The sequence below is a fragment of the Ornithodoros turicata genome, unplaced genomic scaffold (genome assembly GCF_037126465.1).
Source record: "Ornithodoros turicata isolate Travis unplaced genomic scaffold, ASM3712646v1 ctg00000903.1, whole genome shotgun sequence".
Classification (NCBI taxonomy): Eukaryota; Metazoa; Arthropoda; class Arachnida; order Ixodida; family Argasidae; genus Ornithodoros; species Ornithodoros turicata.
The window spans coordinates 55448-75121 of NW_026999413.1; the positions used below are offsets into that span (position 1 = coordinate 55448).

At 43.6% G+C, this 19674-nt stretch overlaps 1 protein-coding gene across 1 annotated transcript; it reads right to left on the reverse strand.

The window, feature by feature from the left end:
* Nucleotides 1-18054: 18054 nt before the first annotated feature.
* Nucleotides 18055-19131, reverse strand: LOC135375585 (putative nuclease HARBI1). Its single transcript, XM_064608262.1, has one exon. The coding sequence runs from the start codon at nucleotides 19129-19131 to the stop codon at nucleotides 18055-18057; it is 1077 nt and encodes a 358-aa protein (XP_064464332.1).
* Between the last annotated feature and the right edge of the window lie 543 nt (nucleotides 19132-19674).

Sequence of the window (19674 nt, forward strand, 5' to 3'; positions counted from 1 at the left end):
GTTCGTGGCAGTGTCGTTGTCGTCGTTTATGCAGTCATCCACGGCATCTCTTGCGAAGATTCCTGTTCGATGTGCACCTGCGAGCGTACTTCGTCAAGCAAAAAGAATAGTGAATTCACGACTTTAATGTTAAAATCTTTAACGGAATTTTCTATTTTGACGTCCACGATTTATTGAAGGTAAATGCGTAACTAACGCTGTTTTTGTTGAGACTGTATTGTTGAAATGCGAGCGGGCTCCAGTAACGGGCTCGTAGGCTCGTCACACTGTCGTTGTCGTCGTTTATGCAGTCATCCATGACATCTCTTGCGAAGATTTCTGTTCGATGTGCACCTGCGAACGTACTTCATCAAGTAAAAAGAATAGTGAATTCACGACTTTAATGTTAAAATCTTTAACGGAATTTTCTATTTTGACGTCCACGATTTATTGAATGTAAATGCGTAATTAACGCTGTTGATGTTGTGACTGTAATGTTGAAATGCTAGCGGGCTCCAGTGGTGGGCTCGTAGGCTCGTCACACTGTCGTTGTCGTCGTTTATGCAGTCATCCACGACATCTCCTGCGAAGATTTCTGTTCGATGTGCACCTGCGAGCGTACTTCGTCAAGTAAAAAGAATAGTGAATTCACGACTTTAATGTTAAAATCTTTAACGGAATTTTCTATTTTGACGTCCACGATTTATTGAAGGTAAATGCGTAACTAACGATGTTGATGTTGAGACTGTATTGTTGAAATGCGAGCGGGCTCCAGTAACGGGCTCGTAGGCTCGTCACACTGTCGTTGTCGTCGTTTATGCATTCATCCACGGCATCTCTTCCGAAGATTTCTGTTCGATGTGCACCTGCGAGCGTACTTCGTCAAGTAAAAGGAATAGTGAATTCACGACTTTAATGTTAAAACCTTTAACGGAATTTTCTATTTTGACGTCCACGATTTATTGAAGGTAAATGCGTAACTAACGCTGTTGATGTTGTGACTGTATTGTTGAAATGCGAGCTGGCACCAGTGGCGCGCTCGTAGGCTCGTCACACCGTCGTTGTCGTCGCTTATGCAGTCATCCACGGCATCTCTTGCGAAGATTTCTGTTCGATGTGCACCTGCGAGCGTACTTCGTTAAGTAAAAGGAATAGTGAATTCACGACTTTAATGTTAAAATCTTTAACGGAATTTTCTATTTTGACGTCCACGATTTATTGAAGGTAAATGCGTAACTAACGCTGTTGATGTTGTGACTGTATTGTTGAAATGCGAGCGGGGTCCAGTAACGGGCTCGTAGGTTCGTCACACTGTCGTTGTCGTCGTTTATGCAGTCATCCACGGCATCTCTTGCAAAGATTTCTGTTCGATGTGCACCTGCGAGCGTACTTCGTCAAGTAAAAAGAATAGTGAATTCACGACTTTAATGTTAAAATCTTTAACGGAATTTTCTATTTTGACGTCCACGATTTATTGAATGTAAATGCGCAACTAACGCTGTTGATGTTGTGACTGTATTGTTGAAATGCGAGCGGGCTCCAGTAACGGGCTCGTAGGTTCGTGACAGTGTCGTTGTCGTCGTTTATGCAGTCATCCACGGCATCTCTTGCGAAGATTCCTGTTCGATGTGCACCTGCGAGCGTACTTCGTCAAGCAAAAAGAATAGTGAATTCACGACTTTAATGTTAAAATCTTTAACGGAATTTTCTATTTTGACGTCCACGATTTATTGAAGGTAAATGCGTAACTAACGCTGTTTTTGTTGAGACTGTATTGTTGAAATGCGAGCGGGCTCCAGTAACGGGCTCGTAGGCTCGTCACACTGTCGTTGTCGTCGTTTATGCAGTCATCCATGACATCTCTTGCGAAGATTTCTGTTCGATGTGCACCTGCGAACGTAATTCATCAAGTAAAAAGAATAGTGAATTCACGACTTTAATGTTAAAATCTTTAACGGAATTTTCTATTTTGACGTCCACGATTTATTGAATGTAAATGCGTAATTAACGCTGTTGATGTTGTGACTGTAATGTTGAAATGCTAGCGGGCTCCAGTGGTGGGCTCGTAGGCTCGTCACACTGTCGTTGTCGTCGTTTATGCAGTCATCCACGACATCTCCTGCGAAGATTTCTGTTCGATGTGCACCTGCGAACGTACTTCGTCAAGCAAAAAGAATAGTGAATTCACGACTTTAATGTTAAAATCTTTAACGGAATTTTCTATTTTGACGTCCACGATTTATTGAAGGTAAATGCGTAACTAACGCTGTTGATGTTGTGACTGTATTGTTGAAATGCGAGCGGGCTCCAGTGGCGGGCTCGTAGGCTCGTCACACTGTCGTTGTCGTCGTTTATGCATTCATCCACGGCATCTCTTCCGAAGATTTCTGTTCGATGTGCACCTGCGAGCGTACTTCGTCAAGTAAAAGGAATAGTGAATTCACGACTTTAATGTTAAAACCTTTAACGGAATTTTCTATTTTGACGTCCACGATTTATTGAAGGTAAATGCGTAACTAACGCTGTTGATGTTGTGACTGTATTGTTGAAATGCGAGCTGGCACCAGTGGCGCGCTCGTAGGCTCGTCACACCGTCGTTGTCGTCGCTTATGCAGTCATCCACGGCATCTCTTGCGAAGATTTCTGTTCGATGTGCACCTGCGAGCGTACTTCGTTAAGTAAAAGGAATAGTGAATTCACGACTTTAATGTTAAAATCTTTAACGGAATTTTCTATTTTGACGTCCACGATTTATTGAAGGTAAATGCGTAACTAACGCTGTTGATGTTGTGACTGTATTGTTGAAATGCGAGCGGGGTCCAGTAACGGGCTCGTAGGTTCGTCACACTGTCGTTGTCGTCGTTTATGCAGTCATCCACGGCATCTCTTGCAAAGATTTCTGTTCGATGTGCACCTGCGAGCGTACTTCGGCAAGTAAAAAGAATAGTGAATTCACGACTTTAATGTTAAAATCTTTAACGGAATTTTCTATTTTGACGTCCACGATTTATTGAATGTAAATGCGTAACTAACGCTGTTGATGTTGTGACTGTATTGTTGAAATGCGAGGGGGCTCCAGTAACGGGCTCGTAGGTTCGTGGCAGTGTCGTTGTCGTCGTTTATGCAGTCATCCACGGCATCTCTTGCGAAGATTCCTGTTCGATGTGCACCTGCGAGCGTACTTCGTCAAGCAAAAAGAATAGTGAATTCACGACTTTAATGTTAAAATCTTTAACGGAATTTTCTATTTTGACGTCCACGATTTATTGAAGGTAAATGCGTAACTAACGCTGTTTTTGTTGAGACTGTATTGTTGAAATGCGAGCGGGCTCCAGTAACGGGCTCGTAGGCTCGTCACACTGTCGTTGTCGTCGTTTATGCAGTCATCCATGACATCTCTTGCGAAGATTTCTGTTCGATGTGCACCTGCGAACGTACTTCATCAAGTAAAAAGAATAGTGAATTCACGACTTTAATGTTAAAATCTTTAACGGAATTTTCTATTTTGACGTCCACGATTTATTGAATGTAAATGCGTAATTAACGCTGTTGTTGTTGTGACTGTAATGTTGAAATGCTAGCGGGCTCCAGTGGTGGGCTCGTAGGCTCGTCACACTGTCGTTGTCGTCGTTTATGCAGTCATCCACGACATCTCCTGCGAAGATTTCTGTTCGATGTGCACCTGCGAGCGTACTTCGTCAAGTAAAAAGAATAGTGAATTCACGACTTTAATGTTAAAATCTTTAACGGAATTTTCTATTTTGACGTCCACGATTTATTGAAGGTAAATGCGTAACTAACGATGTTGATGTTGTGACTGTATTGTTCCCGGCGTCGGGAAATTGGCGCCCCCATCGCCCGGCAGCAGCCGCAGTAGCCCCCTCCTGCACTCACGGTTGGGTCGCCGCAGGAGGGAGACCCCCACGTATAGCTGTGCGTGGCTTTCCCGTGTCTGGGGAAAGGGGGATCCTGGCGGTTGAGTGGACCCGGAGGTTGGTTAGGACCCTTCGGGGCCCCTCCGGTAAAGCAACACACCGCTTTGGCCTCTGCTTCCCATAGACGGGTGGTCCTGGAAGGCCCGGCCAGGATTATTCAGTTTAGTCGCCATCTCCCACGCTCATTGCTTACTACTTTTCTATTCTCCCTTCTCATCTTTCCCTTTCACCTTCTTTGGCGGCGAGGGCCAACCTTGTGCAGTCTTTTCACTCTTTTGAAACCTGCACTAGGGTATAGTGCAGAGGTACGTGTTAGCGTGCGGGGCACGTTCCCTTGGTTGGGCTCGATGGTGGGCGACACACCGACTGCACTGAATCTGAACACTCTTTGTATGGATACATCAAAACAAAAAAAAACCTGATCGGCTCCTCAAAAGGAGTCGCACCGAGAGACAGACACTGAGCATCACTGACCTATCGCCAGAACCCTGGTTCCCCAAGTTCTTGATTATTCAGCCAAGTGACGAAAACACCTCACTGGCAAAAGTATCACCATTTCTCGTGGCAAAAGTTCTTGAACAGGTCATAGGCAAATCCTATCAAGCAAAAAAACTGAACTCTGGTTCCACCCAAGTAGAAGTACATACGAAGCAGCAAAGCATAGCACTTCAGTCACTGACAGAGATAGGGGACACACTTGTATCAGTCAGTACACATCGTACACTGAACATTGTAAAGGGCGTAATTTCAGAGGATGAACTGCTTTCCTGTTCTGAATCTGAAATTGAAGAAGGTATGAAAGAACAAGGAGTCGTCACAGCAAAACGAATATTCATACTAAACATATCCCGAACATATCATACTATCATTCAAACTTCACTCACTGCCCTCAAGTATCAAAGCCGGCTACCTTAATTGTAATGTAAGAGCATACGTCCCAAACCCAAGGCGCTGCTTTAAGTGTCAGCGCTTTGGGCACAGTTCACAAGTCTGCCGTGGCCATCCTGTTTGCCCAAAGTGTGCAGGGAAGGACCACACCAGAGAACTGTAACAACGAATTCCATTGTGCAAACTGTGAGGGAAACCATCCGGTGTACTCCAGGTCATGTCCCCGTTGGAAAGATGAGAAGCAGATAATTAAAATCAAGACAGAGCAGAACCTTACATATAAAGCTGCAAAAGCACAGCTTGACTTTGCAAAGAAAGGTAGTTTTTCCGACGTGGTGCGCAGGGGGGTGGCACCACCGAGGAGGTCTGTGGAGACTCAGACCTGTTTTCAGGTAACTGAGACTCCACTCCACACCCCCCAGCAGGATGTGGGAGACACGCAAGTGCCTCCCACGTTGCCAGTGGCTAATCGAGAGACTGGCCACAACAAAGGAGCCACGACCTCATCCAAGGTCGATGGCGCACAGTCTGTTTGGGACGGGAACTTAAAGGTTCCTTCCCAGATATCTCAAAGTATGGACGTCGATGATGATGACTGCATGTCGCAGAAGTCGTCATCGAGTATATCCAGCTTGCCTGGAAAAGAAAAAAGAGAAAGAAGAGATAAAGGGAGAGGTAGAGGCTCTAAGCCTAACGCCCCTTCCAATGAGCAGCGAAGGCCGGTCCCCCAAAGGGTGCTGCCACCTTAAACGTAAGTTATGCTTCAGGTAGTAACCCTTAATTTGTTGGTCCCTTTAGTTGCCTGTATAATGGGCATCTCTATATTGCAATGGAACTGCCGTGGCGCTGCTCAAAACTATGATGATATTTGTGCCCTACTGGATATACATAGGCCATATATCTTCTGTCTGCAAGAAACCATGTTGAACACACATACAAAACTATTTAAACATCACACAGTCTACCGTAAGGACCGCATAGGTAGCACCGGAGGGGGTGTTGCAATTGTGGCTAACTCTGGTGTGATCATAAAAGAGATACCTCTAAATACGTCGTTGGAAGCAGTGGCTGTTAGGGCACAACGGAAAGTCTGACAACTGTAGTCTCTCTTTACATACCTCCAAGCAGCAATCCCACACTAGGCGATTTTCTTGACCTTATCAATCAGTTGCCAGAGCCATTCTTTATTCTGGGAGACCTAAATGCACACCACCCTCTCTGGGGCAGTGAAAGGAGAGATGCACATGGCAAATTAATTGAGGAAGTATTAGACACCACGAACATCACCATCTTGAACAATGGTGACCCTACATATTATAACAGTACACATAAAACATTTTCATGCATTGACTTGTCTTTAGCTTCCTCAGGAATGTCGTTGGACTATACCTGGTCCGCAATTCAGAATCCGTATGGGAGTGACCACTTTCCTATTCTGATAGAAACACGATCGTTAGCACCAACGCTGGAGGTGCGTCCACCTCGATGGAAACTGGAACACGCAAATTGGGACACATACAGAGAACTGGCAACAATCGATCATGCACATCTGATGCACCTATCAGTAGATGATGAAAATGAAGCGATTACACACACCATAATAGATGCAGCATCAAAAGCGATCCCTCGGTCCAGTGGACGACTACGTAAAAATCCCAAACCATGGTGGAACGAAGAGTGCCGCAAAACACGTCAGGCGCAGAACAAAGCCTGGAACTCTTTCAAGCGCGCTCCAACAACAGAAAATCTGATTGCGTTTAAAAGGTCAAAGGCCAAGGCCCGTTACACTAGAAAACAAGCCAGGCGAGGCATGGGTTCGTTAGTGGTATAAACAGCCAAACACCAGCAAAAGCTGTTTGGGAAAAAATCAGAAAAATGGACGGAGAGCCATAGGGCTTTTACAATTCCTCTTCTTTCTACGAGTAATCCAAATAGCACGTCCCTTAAGGATCAGGCAGATCTATTAGGTGAACACTTTTTCAAAGTGTCCAGTTCTGCTGGGTACACAAGTAGATTCTTAAAGCACAAAGAAAAGGCTGAACGAAATAGGCTTTCAAGCCCAAAGACAAAAGAAGAATATGACTGTGACTTTACGATGTGGGAGCTTGAGGCAGTATTGTCGAGCTGCAAAGCAACAGCTGTAGGACCTGACAGTATCCATTATAAGATGATACAAAAGCTACCACCTCCTTCACTGCAGGCTCTGTTGTCATTCTTCAATAGGATTTGGGTGGAGGGCAAAATCCCTAAGGATTGGAAAGTAGCAACTGTGATTCCGATTCTCAAACCCGGCAAAGACCCGAGCTGTGCAGAAAGTTATCGGCCCATTACTTTGACGAGCTGTCTTTGTAAAACATTCGAACGGCTTGTTAATAACAGATTGGTATATATTCTCGAAAGTAATGAAATGCTAGACCGCTTTCAGTGTGGGTTTCGTCGTGGCCGATCCACACTTGATCAGCTGGTTCGTCTGGAAACGCAGATAAGGGAGGCTCACATTAAGAATCAGTATTGCTTATCTGTGTTTTTCGACCTAATGAAGGCTTATGACACCACATGGAGGTATGGAATTTTACAAGACCTCATAAATTGCGGAATCGGAGGAAATATGTACCATTGCATTCAAGACTTTCTTTCTAACCGAACTTTCCGTGTGCGCCTCGGAAATACATTATCAGACCTGTTTGTACAGGAAAACGGAGTCCCTCAGGGCAGTGTCTTGAGCGTTACGCTTTTTGTCCTGAAAATCAATTCAGTTGTTGGCGTCATCCCTCCTACAATCCAATACTCATTATATGTAGATGATCTACAAATAAGCTTCCGCTCGTGCAACCTTGCTATATGTGAACGCCAAATGCAGGTAGCCATTAATCGCCTTACCAAATGGGCCGATGAGAATGGTTTTCGGTTTTCTTCTGAGAAATCCGCTTGCGTCTGTTTTCATCGCAAGCGTGGCCTGCCTCCACAACCCAACCTGCTCCTTAGCGGGGAAGCTATTCCACTGAAAACAGAGTATAAGTTCCTTGGTTTAACATTTGATGCAAAACTCACATTCGGGATTCATATTCAGAAACTAAAGTTGCGTGCACGGAAGGCATCAAATATCCTGAAAGTTCTTTCACACAAAACATGGGGTGCAGACAGAACGTGTCTCTTACGTGTGTACAGATCACTGATACGTTCAAAGATAGATTACGGATGCATAGTCTATGGATCTGACCGATCGTCCACACTGAAATCTCTTGACCCTGTTCATCACTCAGCCTTAAGACTTGCAACTGGTGCATACCGTACATCCCTAATACAGAGTTTGTATGTCGACGCAGTTGAACCGTCTCTAATGTTTAGGAGGAAATTCTTAACCTTGTCTTATATGGCAAAAGCTTTCTCACTTCAAGACCACCCTTGTCAAGGTATTTTGGAAAATCATCACATGAATAGATTGTTTGAACACAAGCCAAGGTGCATTCCAAGTTTTCCAATTCGTGGAAAACAGTTTGCGCAAGAGTGTGGAGTTGAGCTTATAAAAGAACATATAATTCGGCCTCAAAATGAGATTGCGCCATGGAGGAAAAAAGAAATTCTATGCAATTTCAAGTTAGAAAAGTACAATAAGAAATCTACCCCTTCCATTGTTATAAAACAGGAGTTCTTGAGAATAAAACACAGCTATAGGGACTTTGCTGCATTTTACACGGATGGCTCTAAATCATCAAACGCGGTAGCAGCTGCAGCCGTCAATGAAGTGAGTGATGTGCAGCACCTTAGCCTTAACCCAAGAGCAAGTGTCTATACGGCCGAGTTATATGGGGTCTTTTTAGCACTCGATAGAATATCGAGCGAAAACAAAAAGAAAACTGTAATTTACACAGATTCAAGAAGTCTAATGATGGCAATGAAAACAAAAGAGCAAACTAAAAATGCTCTCTTCCATAATGTAATTTTACGCCTTCACGGACTCTCTGCAAAAGGGCATGACATACACTTTTGCTGGGTCCCCAGCCACGTGGGGATTGCTGGAAATGAGCTAGCTGATGCTGCAGCAAAGGCTGCATCACTGTCTCCTCCGCAAACTATGCAAATTCCCTTTCAGGACTACAGACCAGCTCTAAAAAGGGCTCTCGTATCACAGTGGCAGCTGACATGGGATACAGAACTTAATAACAGGTTGCATTTGGTAAAACCAGTAATTAAAGAGTGGGAGAGTTCCTATCACCGAAATCGCTTCTTTGAAGTCACACTTTCCAGACTAAGAATAGGGCACACACACCTAACACACCAGCACCTACTTCTTGGACAACCGCAGCCAGAGTGCCAATACTGTCAGGAGCCTTTAACAGTTATTCACGTTTTAATAGCATGCCCAGCGTATGAGCAGTATCGTTTTACCCACTTTTCACGATTCTATCGGTATTGCATACCATTACATCCCTCGCTTTTGCTTGGCAATGAGCCTATAGTACCCCACGTGAATGTTTTAAGGTTTTTAGATTGTATCAAGATCTTACGAAGTATATAAGTATTTTAGTCATCATTGGTATTTTACTCTTCACAAGACACCTCTAGAAGTTTTACATATATGCATACATTTTAATGTCTTCCTGATTTTAAACAAATCACTCATTACATAATCCATGAATTTTTCTTATCAGTGACTTGGCGCTCTTTGGCCTAAGTAGCCCTTGCGCCAGAAAACCTCTAACTACATACATACATACATACTGTATTGTTGAAATGCGAGCGGGCTCCAGTAATGGGCTCTTAGGGCCGGTTTCACCAACGCGAGTTAAAGTTAGCCTTAAACTGAGATCATCTAACGGCGCGCGATGACGCTGACTGCAGTTTAACTTAACTGCGTTTCACGAACTCAAACTGCGAGTTTAGGATGGCCAGTTTACTAATCGGGTTCTCTGGCATCCAGTGGCGTAGCCACGGGGGGGCTAGGGGGGGCTCGAGCCCCCCCTACCTGCCACGGACCGACCCACACAAATCGTGCAAATCCGAGAACATAATATATGGGGGAGGGGGGGAGACCAGTGTGACTATCGCGGAAGTTCTTGCAGTTCATGGCGTCTATCTAAGAAGCACTCTTGAACGGTTTTCAAAGTATCAGCTTGTCAAAATACTTCCGATCTCGTGACACCACTTCATTGGTCATGACAGCCTATACATGTAATCGTACTGTGAACGTCTAAATCAACTATTTTCGTTCCCTTTTTTAATCCCCAGTTTGCAGTGTGCACAAGTATGTGTGTGTTGTCGACACAGGATCAGCGGGGGGGGGGGGCGAGTTTTCGTATCGAGCCCCCCCTACCTTTGAGGTCTGGCTACGCCACTGCTTGCATCCCAGTCAAAAAAAAGGAATGGGTCCAATTGGAAATTTGAATTGGTACCAATAGGACTCAACTGGACCAACACGAAAGCCAATTGGATTTTTTAATTCCAACTGGATGTCCAGTTGGAAATTTTAAAACCAATTGGGAAGTCCAACTGGCTCCTTGGACTCCAGTTGGACAGCCAATTGGAAAGTCAAGGTCCAATTGGAAGCTGAAATTGGAATCAACTAGACCAATACAAAAACCAATGGGGACCAACTGGGCACTTCAGTTCCAACTGGGCTGCCCAATTGGAATTCATAAACCAAATTCCAACTCCACCCGGCTTCCTGGCCATATTAGGGTTACACTGCTCAGTCAATGTTGAACTGGATAAGCCATTAGACGCTGGAGTCACATATGGTTCATGCTAATTGGTAACTGATATTCCAATACTCATACTTCAGAAGGAAAATAAATCTAGTCTGTCACATCACATGTTTCAATTGACCACCCAATTTGGCCTTAGTTACTTTGTAATATTTAACAAAGGTTTAATTTCCTAAGTTCCAATTGGACACACCACCATTGCGAACTGGAAATCCAACTGGCACTCCCAATTATTTTTCAAATTTTAAACTGTTATCACGTAAACGTTCCATACACGTTGCCGATACGCGGGGATGGTGATTCAAAATATATAGTTAAACAAACTAGTTTGTGCATCACAAAACACTCAGATCATCGTCATCAATTAAAATCAACCCTCCGAAGAAAAAAAAAAACGGCCGCCATGTTGATATCCAGCCTATATATTGCAGCCATCCTTTTTTGTTCATTTCGTGATACCAATTCTTGACCTAGTGCAGCCACAATGTGTACTTGAAAATACCGCAATAATTAATTAGACGTATATCAGCAAAAGCAATTTATTTTGATCTTGTTCATATGCCATGTTCGCTGCCATTTACGAAACTGTGGTGTAAAGCGGCTGGCTGCAGGGCTGCTACTGGCATTTTTGAATACGCGAGCGACCAACGGCCACGGGAGACGCGGTGACATCTCAGCCGCGTAATTCAGTGTGTTCGTGATAAATGACTACCCCTGAGTACTAACCGTGTGCTCGTAAACTTTAGTATCCATGCCGTCGTCGACGTTATATGGTTATACTGACAGGACAGACCCGGACGTCAGCTTCGGCTACCACCGCCCAGCGATCCGGACTCATAGAAGTATGTTCACCTTTGTTGTTTTTGTGTTTCTGTGACGCGCACAGGGACTGGGTTCGCATGCCTCGTTTTACAGCATGAAGAGCAAATTTACCGAAACCTAGTTTTAGCTCAACTTGATATGTGCCAAAGGGATAACGAATCACATGTCCCAATGATTGTGATTGAGTGGCATGCAGCATCAACATTACCGCGGCTAACAGTTTGTCAATACGACAAGCTCGGGGAGAAAAATAGGGCAGCCTCATGAGTAACTTTTAAAAGTAAAAGCATAAATGGGTTTAACAAAAGAGAGACAAGGATCATAACGAGGAGGGTATGAGGATCGCCAACGCAGGGGAAAAAATGGTTCCCTTAAACAGTAAAGAAAACATTTGTACCGTGAAGTCTACAGATTGGTGGGCACCCTGGGTTTGTCCAAAATTGTTGTGTAGCCGCAGCAGTGAGCTCCTGTATTGTTGATTTGTGAAATATTTGGGAACCACAAGTGGATCCCTATTCATAATTGGGTATGTTTTCAGAACCACAATTGACACTGAAGTGCAGGAGTGAAGAGGCACACAGAACTACACCCAAGGCTACAAGGTGTACCCCCATTGGTATCACATGCAAGTGCTATACAAGACTGCAGTGATTTACCCCATTAGCATGATGATCTAGCACTACAAACGGGACAGAGAGAAGAGACGACAGGATAGGTGCTAGACTTCCAACAAAAGAATTTATTGGCATAAGACTGTCACTCATCATTCTTCGCTTTGTCCCACATATTTAGGAATTTAACTTCGTTATCAAACAAAGTGATAGAAGCATGACTTACACACTGATGCTCGTTTTTTCTTATTTCGAACGCCTCTATTGTTTCCCTGGTACACTGATCGCATGGACGACCTTTTATCCTCGCCTCCGAGAATCACGGAGAACAGCCACATGTGCTACAATGCACAGACAAGTGACCGGACGGGGTACCCTCAGGGTAGCAGCATGCTCCCTTAGCCGAATGTTTAAGTAACGCCTCATCTGGCCAATGTATCATCTACCATAGGTCAGCAGTATTTCATAGACCACGTTTTGCCTTGCGTGGAACAAACTACTTGAGATGTTTTATGTCACATTGACCGATGTTCTTTCTATGACAGGCCATATTGCACAATTTCCCTAATTTTTCTCGAGCAGTGAGTGCCACAGGAATAGAATGCCTGTTTGCAGGTTTCTGTAAATTATGGGACAATTTATGTATATATGGTATGACGACCAGAGCCTCTAAACATCTCAAGTAGTTTGTTCCATATAAGGCAAAACGTGGCCTATGAAATACTGCTGACCTATGGTAAATGATACATTGGCCAGATGAGGCGTTACTTAAACATTAGGCTAAGGGAGCATGCTGCTACCCTGAGGGTACCCCGTCTGGTCACTTGTGTGTGCATAGTAGCACATGTGGCTGTTCTCCATGATTCTCGGAGATTAGGCTAAAAGGTCGTCCATGTGATCAGCGTACCAGAGAAACAATAGAGGCGTTCGAAATAAGAAAAAACGTTCATCAGTGTGTAAGTCATGCTTCTATCACTTTGTTTGATAACGAAGTGAAATTCCTAAATATGTGGGACAAAGCGAAGAATGATGAGTGACAGTCTTATGCCAATAAATTCTTTTGTTGGAAGTCTAGCACCTATCCTGTCGTCTCTTCTCTCTGTCCCGTTCCTAGTGGTAGTTCATCATGAAAGATAAACACCAACATGCCCTATTGTTACCCTATTAGTATTGCATACAAGTGCTATGCAAGACTGGAAAGACATACTGAGTGATAGACAAGGATGAGGCACACAGAACTGCCAAAGCTACAGAACGTACCTCATAGGTATCACAGGCAAGTGCTATACAAGACTGCAGTGATTTACCCCATTAGCATAACATAAAAGACCTACTCCATTAGAATCACATACAAAATGTTTTTGTTATCGTACTACTTATAAAGCTTATATTTTTTATTAAAAACCTGTTCGATTCTAGTGTACAAAGATATCTGAAAATGTCTAGTCAACCAGTCTAGTCCAAACATGGATAAATACTCAAGTTGTTACCCATTGATATCACATGCAAGTGCTATACAAGATTGCAGTGATTTATCCCATAGTATCACATACAAGGTGAACTCCTTTAGAATCACATACAAAATGTTTTGTTTTACCACAGTACCTAGGAAGCTTATATATTTTTTATTAAAAACCTCTTTGATTCTCGTGTACCAAGATATCTGAAAATGTCTAGTCAACCAGTCTAGTCCAGGCATGAATAAATACTAAAGTTGTTACCTTGTGTGTGTGTTTGTGTGATACTCTCTTATCAAACCAATGGCATTTTCAACTGGTCCCCTTGAGATATTCCAGTTGGACCATTTATCGTAACCATTTGCATTTAATTGGTTAGCAGGTACACTCTAAGAAAAAAAGGAGTACTTTCACTCCTTTTGGGGAGTAATTGCACTGCCACAAAAAATAGTCCCTTTCGGGAGTAAATGCACGGGAGTAAATGAATGTCACAGAGTGAAGACCGCATTTCACGCGCTGTTGTAAGAGTCCCAGGTACATAATTGGTGCGCATGCATGAAAATACCTTGAAGCAAACCGTCAACCGTGATATATCGAGTGATATAAAATCTTGCGCCATACTAGGGCACAATTTGCGAAGAAAGATGCGTTAACTGTTTCTTACTCTGTATGTCTGGAAAATTGCTACGTTGTCTGAGTTATACAGCCTTATGTCGTTCAAATTGACCAAGGGTACATATTTATGTAAGCTGTCGCATTCAGGAGACCAATCGCGAAGTTTAGTGACAATTTGCAGTCCTGGGGAGTAAATGTCGGGACTAAATGTTGAGTTAGGGGACTAAAATGGGGAGTAATTGCAGAGTAGGGGAGTAGAAGCTGCAATTACTCCCCGTTTTACTCCTTTTTTTCTTAGAGTGTATGGGACCAATGGGTCTGCCTGAGGATGCCAGTTCTTTCTAATGGGAGAGCCGATTGCTTTTAATGGGTGGACCAATTGTTTGTAATGGGAGAGCCAAATGCTTTTAATGGGAGTACCAGTTGCTTTTAATGGGTGGACCAATTGTTTGTAATGGGAGAGCCAATTGCTTTTAATGGGAGGACCAATTGCTTTTAATGGGTTTTAATGGGAGGACCAATTGTTTTTAAATGGTTTCAGTCCAATTGGGTGACCAAAACACAACTGGAATTCGAATTGGTCCCAACTGGAAATTGTCCAATAGGACCAATTCCATTTTTTCGGCTGGGATGTGGACCGAGTTTCATTGGTTAGATTGTTGGTTTCCGGTACGGGCGCCAGGTGGCAGCATGGGAGCTGTTTTGTTCTCCGTTCTCTCGGCTTCTTGCTACGCAGTACCCGAAGTACAACAATTAGGATATTTTTGGTGTGCGTACACAACTTCCTTGCGAGTGCTACAGTGCGGATATCCTGATTACTGCGTGTGCGACGATTGTAAATTTTCGAGTCAGGAGATGTTGCCACACTGTGCTGCCAAGCTGCTTACGTTCAACATACAGCTACGCTGTACGCTGAAGTCATGACTGCATCTGTGCACGGATTTTGGAGATTGTGTGACGTACTGTGTTCGGTTTGCGTCGTTCCATGCTACCGACCGGTGTGCCACGAAAATAATTTGTGTATCTTTGCTGTTTTACGTGTCTGTACTGCGGTAAGCAATTCGTAAGCTTGTCTACATCCCCTCCCACAATGCCTGGCTCCGTGGAGATTACAGAGCATTACTGTACTACAAGCAGCACTGAGAAGCAGACATAAATTGGAACGCTTGCATGTACAAGAGCCTGTAAATCTATTTGCAATAAAAGAGGCCGAACAGCGTTTTTCACTCGTTTTTAGCAATTATTCTAATCTGCAATCATCTTCCCTGTTACTATGGTCTATTATTTCGCAGACGACAGCATTTTCGAAGCTCTGCCTTATAGGTATTGCTATTTATTTTCCCACGATGGCGAAACGAAGCCCGAATTTTACCGAAAGTGAGATATCTACTCTGCTAGACCTCGTCAGTAAATACAGAACTGTAATTGAATACAAGAAAACTGATGGGAAGACAGTTGAGTAAAAAAACGCTACGTGGAAGAAGCTAGCTTCGGAGTTTAATGCACTATCAACTGTGCACTTGAGGGTCACTGAGCAGTTGCAGCACTGCTACGAAAATCAAAAGAAAAAATCCCGTAAGGAGCTGGCAAAGCACCGGAATGCAGTGTTTCGCACTGGGGGGGGGGGGGGTCCACCACCATCACCGCTCTCCAGTGCAACAATTCAGATTGCCTCTCTGGTACCTGGAAATCTACAGCCACTGCAGAACTCCTATGACTCGGATGCTTCAAGAATATTTGGTATTTACATCTGCTCAGTTATTTTGTTATCCTGGATATGCGTAATTCTCAGGTGAATGGAATTGACCTTCTTTATTTTTAGATGTCATTATCAATGGGACAAGTACAAATGAGATTCCTGTGGTAAGTCTTTTGCTTATTTTACTCCGTTCAGTGATGTTTTGTTCTGTAGAGCTGAAAACATTTCGCTGGCGTGTTCGAGAGAGAATGGCTAAAAAGCAAGTGAGCTGGTGATTAGAACTCGTAATATGAAAATCCACAGACTAGGAAGGCACAAAACACACACATCGACAGTCTCAACTTGGACACTTTGTCCTTGTCATTTGTTTTCATACTTCCCTAGTCTCAGGGGTTTAAATATTATGAGATGTACAGATCTAAACAAAAGTTTACGGAACACCAGAGCGGCGTATTTCTCGATCTCAGCAACACCCTAGCGGCAAATGGGAGTGGACACACTTACTGAGTGGTGCGTCGAGTACCCGGTCACCTGTTTGTGCGTCTGTTTGCTCCTGTTTGTAGCAACCGTGTCGCTCAGATACACCACTCCAGTGTTCCGTAACCTTTTGTCGGGGCCTGTACAAGAGACTTATACAAGGCAAAGAACAAACATTTGCTCTTCTTGCTGTTCTTCCTGTCATTGGACCTCATAAGAAAATCAAAATGGCACACTTGATGCAATGCATTCATAGGCAAGCCAAGCTAGGCTTGCCTATCATTTAGTTTGTCCGCCAGCTAGCCCACATCTACATCATAGATCTTGATGCAAAGCCTGCATTCTTCTTTTGATATTACAGGAGTGTCGGATTGATTCTGAGGCATGCCTAAGCAGTGAAGGTCTGTGGAATGAGGACAGACATGAACAAGACACCTCAACCTCAACAGGCCAGGCCACCACAGAAATATCTTATTCTGAAAGTCTAGCCGCTACAGCAGGAGCACCATGTCTACCAGGTGTCCCAGGGACAAGCAGGCAAGTGCACGACACCTCGTCACGTAGGAGGCCTGCACCACCTCGACGCTCTGTGATGCAGCCAGCACAAAGATCTGCATTGTGGTATAAAAAACTGGCAAAATCGAAAATCACGCTAAACCAGAAGAGGTTGGACGTAGCTAAGCTCGAGGAATCCATAGCTAAGGAAAAATTGATTCACGCACAGATGAACACCGAGTACAAGGCTTTACTCCTCGAGTCAGCTCAGCTGGACTTGGAAATAAAACGAAGAAAATTAAATACATGAGTGTGGGAACACACAATGGCTATATCCTCTACGACAATGCATTTATTGCTGCAAAATCACATTGAATACTTTAGGACAAGAAACTTCAGAAGAGTGAGTGAGAGAACATGAAGGGCTCACTGACACAATTCCCTCTGCGGCTCATGTCTGTGAGCTTTCACAAGAGACTTTTTGCCCGCTCAAAAAATTATCAGATTACAGTCAACCCTCGATTTATGAACACCCTCGGTTCCCGGAAAAATCGTTCATAAATCGAGGGATTCATGAATCGAAAATTTCGTTAAGTCAGTACTATCGAGCTGACGAAACAGTATTTGCGAGTTGGGACTGTGTTTATAATGCAGTATATTGTGGAATTTTGCTTTCGACCATACATTCTGCTGTACACTTGGTCGTCCCTGATGCGTCCCAGGGACACCCATTTATTGTTTTCGGATTTCGGATTTCGAGGGGTTAAAACCAAGGGTGCAATATCTGGAAAAAGATTTGTTCGTTCTGGTGTCATTCATAAGACAACGGAATAATCCCTTTGAAGGTTTCTGTTGACACCGGAACGATCCGTTTATAAATTGAGGGCAAAAACGCTAGGCAACTCCTAGTTGGTTCCCAGAAATTTCATTCGTTATTCGGATATCGAGGTTCATAAAACGAGGGAAAAATGCATGTAAAAAGTGTTCCTCGTGCTCCTGTTCATAAAACAAGGGAATTCACAAATCGAGGGTTCATAAATCGAGGGGTTGACTGTATAACCAAAATGTCGATTCCAGTGTTACCAGTTCTGAACTCACAAAGCATATTCAGGAATGCCAAAATTTTAGGGAAGACCTAAGACAGAAAGCCCCTTGTAGGAGTTTATAGAGATTAGGAGCAAAGGAAATTGTGTAAGTGTGCCCCCTGTGTGAACCCACTTTACTCTTCTGAGGTTCCTTTGCCTACAGTCACCTTGTTTGAAATAGACAATTGTTTTGTTTGAGAATATGTTGTCATGTGTGTATGCCTGTTCCATCATATGCAGCCAGCTAGCCTGTATTTTATGCATCCTTCATATGCCCTGCTTATCATCATTCAGGTAGCAACTGCTGCAGATCCTCATGGCTCCTTGCAAAGTTTGCAATTATTTGGGCTCTAGAGCTTGTGGCTCCTGGCTCTAAAGGACCATTCCACACAACATCAACTGATTCATGCTCGACAACTGATTCACAAATGTCAGGCATGCAATTGTCCTTTTGTTGAGCAATGTTATGCAACACCGCTGTTGCAACAATCACCGCCAGAGCAGTGTCAATCTTCAAACGTAGCCCCATCTTCAACACAGGAAATCTCCTCTTCCACACACCAAAGAGTCTTTCTACAGTGTTTCTTGTTGCAACATGCTTATTCTGATATCTCTTTTCTGCAGCAGAGTTAGGTGCTGCTAAGGGTGTAAGCAGATAGGGCCTGCAAGGATATCCTGCATCCCCGAGCAAATGACCTCCTAAGTTTGTCTCGAGGTGGGCTCGAATTCTCGAGCTATCAAAAATTGTGGCATCATGGGTAGCACCATGCCACCTAGCAACAATGTCGGTGATCTGCAAGTCAGCGTCACATACACACTGTACATTAATTGAAAAGTAGCCCTTTCTGTTTCTGAACAGCTCTGCTGTGTTACCACCTGGTGACTGTATTGCTACGTGTGTACAGTCAATTGCTCCAATGACTCCAGGAAAGCCAGCAATGTCATAGAATCCAAGCATTGTCCTTTGCTTTTCATCTTGCGTTGATGGGAATTTTATGTAGAGAGGTGACAGTGAGGCAAGAACATGTGATACTCTCTTGATTATACGGCAGACTGTAGACTTGCTTATGTCAGACGTGTCGCCTATAACTATTTGAAAAGTTCCACTAGCATAGAAACGGAGGCAGATTAGGAGCTGGCGTATTGGTGGTACTGAGGAGTTCCTGTCTGATGCAAACTCGAGGTGCTTCTCAATTACCAAGAGGAGATCATACACTGTATGTTTCAGTAGCCGAAATCTGTCATGAAACTGCTTGTCATTTAGGGATACAAAAGGGTCCGTGATGTCCCTATGATAATATCGTGACGGCTGAACTTGAAAACTCAGGTGTAGATCTTTCAGATCCTCGTCGAAGTACTCCATAGCTTTGCATCAGAAGTGATTATCTTCTGTCTGTAGCAGACGACACATATTTATACTGAAGACGATCATAATAATTAAAATTTTTAATGAATACTCTACCATGTAAACCTACTTTTCTTTACGCGCGTTGCTTATGTGAAAATACGTTTTTCAATAAGTTTTCTTTTGTGTCAGCGCATACTATGTTTTGTTTATAATCGCAGACGGTAACACACGCACGCATACACGTATGCCTTCGTAACGAGGTGCGAACTGGTTACATTCACCTAACACCCAAGAAAGCTGTCAACATACTGTTTGACTGAATTGAAGCTATTTATGTACAAGAATAGCAAGTAATGCTTGAAATGAAAGGACAGGTACTCTAACATATGGGGTACAAGGGTCCGCGATGCTGCTGATAATCCACGTACTTTATTCACAACATCTGCGACACATCCCTGCGAAACGATGCTCATTACCAGACCAATTTCTCTTCTGAAGCACAAATCCGCCACGAAATCTTCCGCTGCAATACCGCAATACAAACGCCGCCATATTTAA

Excerpts from the sequence above, each read along its gene's own strand:
- LOC135375585 (XM_064608262.1), bottom strand. The coding sequence starts at position 19,131 with ATGGAGTACTTCGACGAGGATCTGAAAGATCTACACCTGAGTTTTCAA.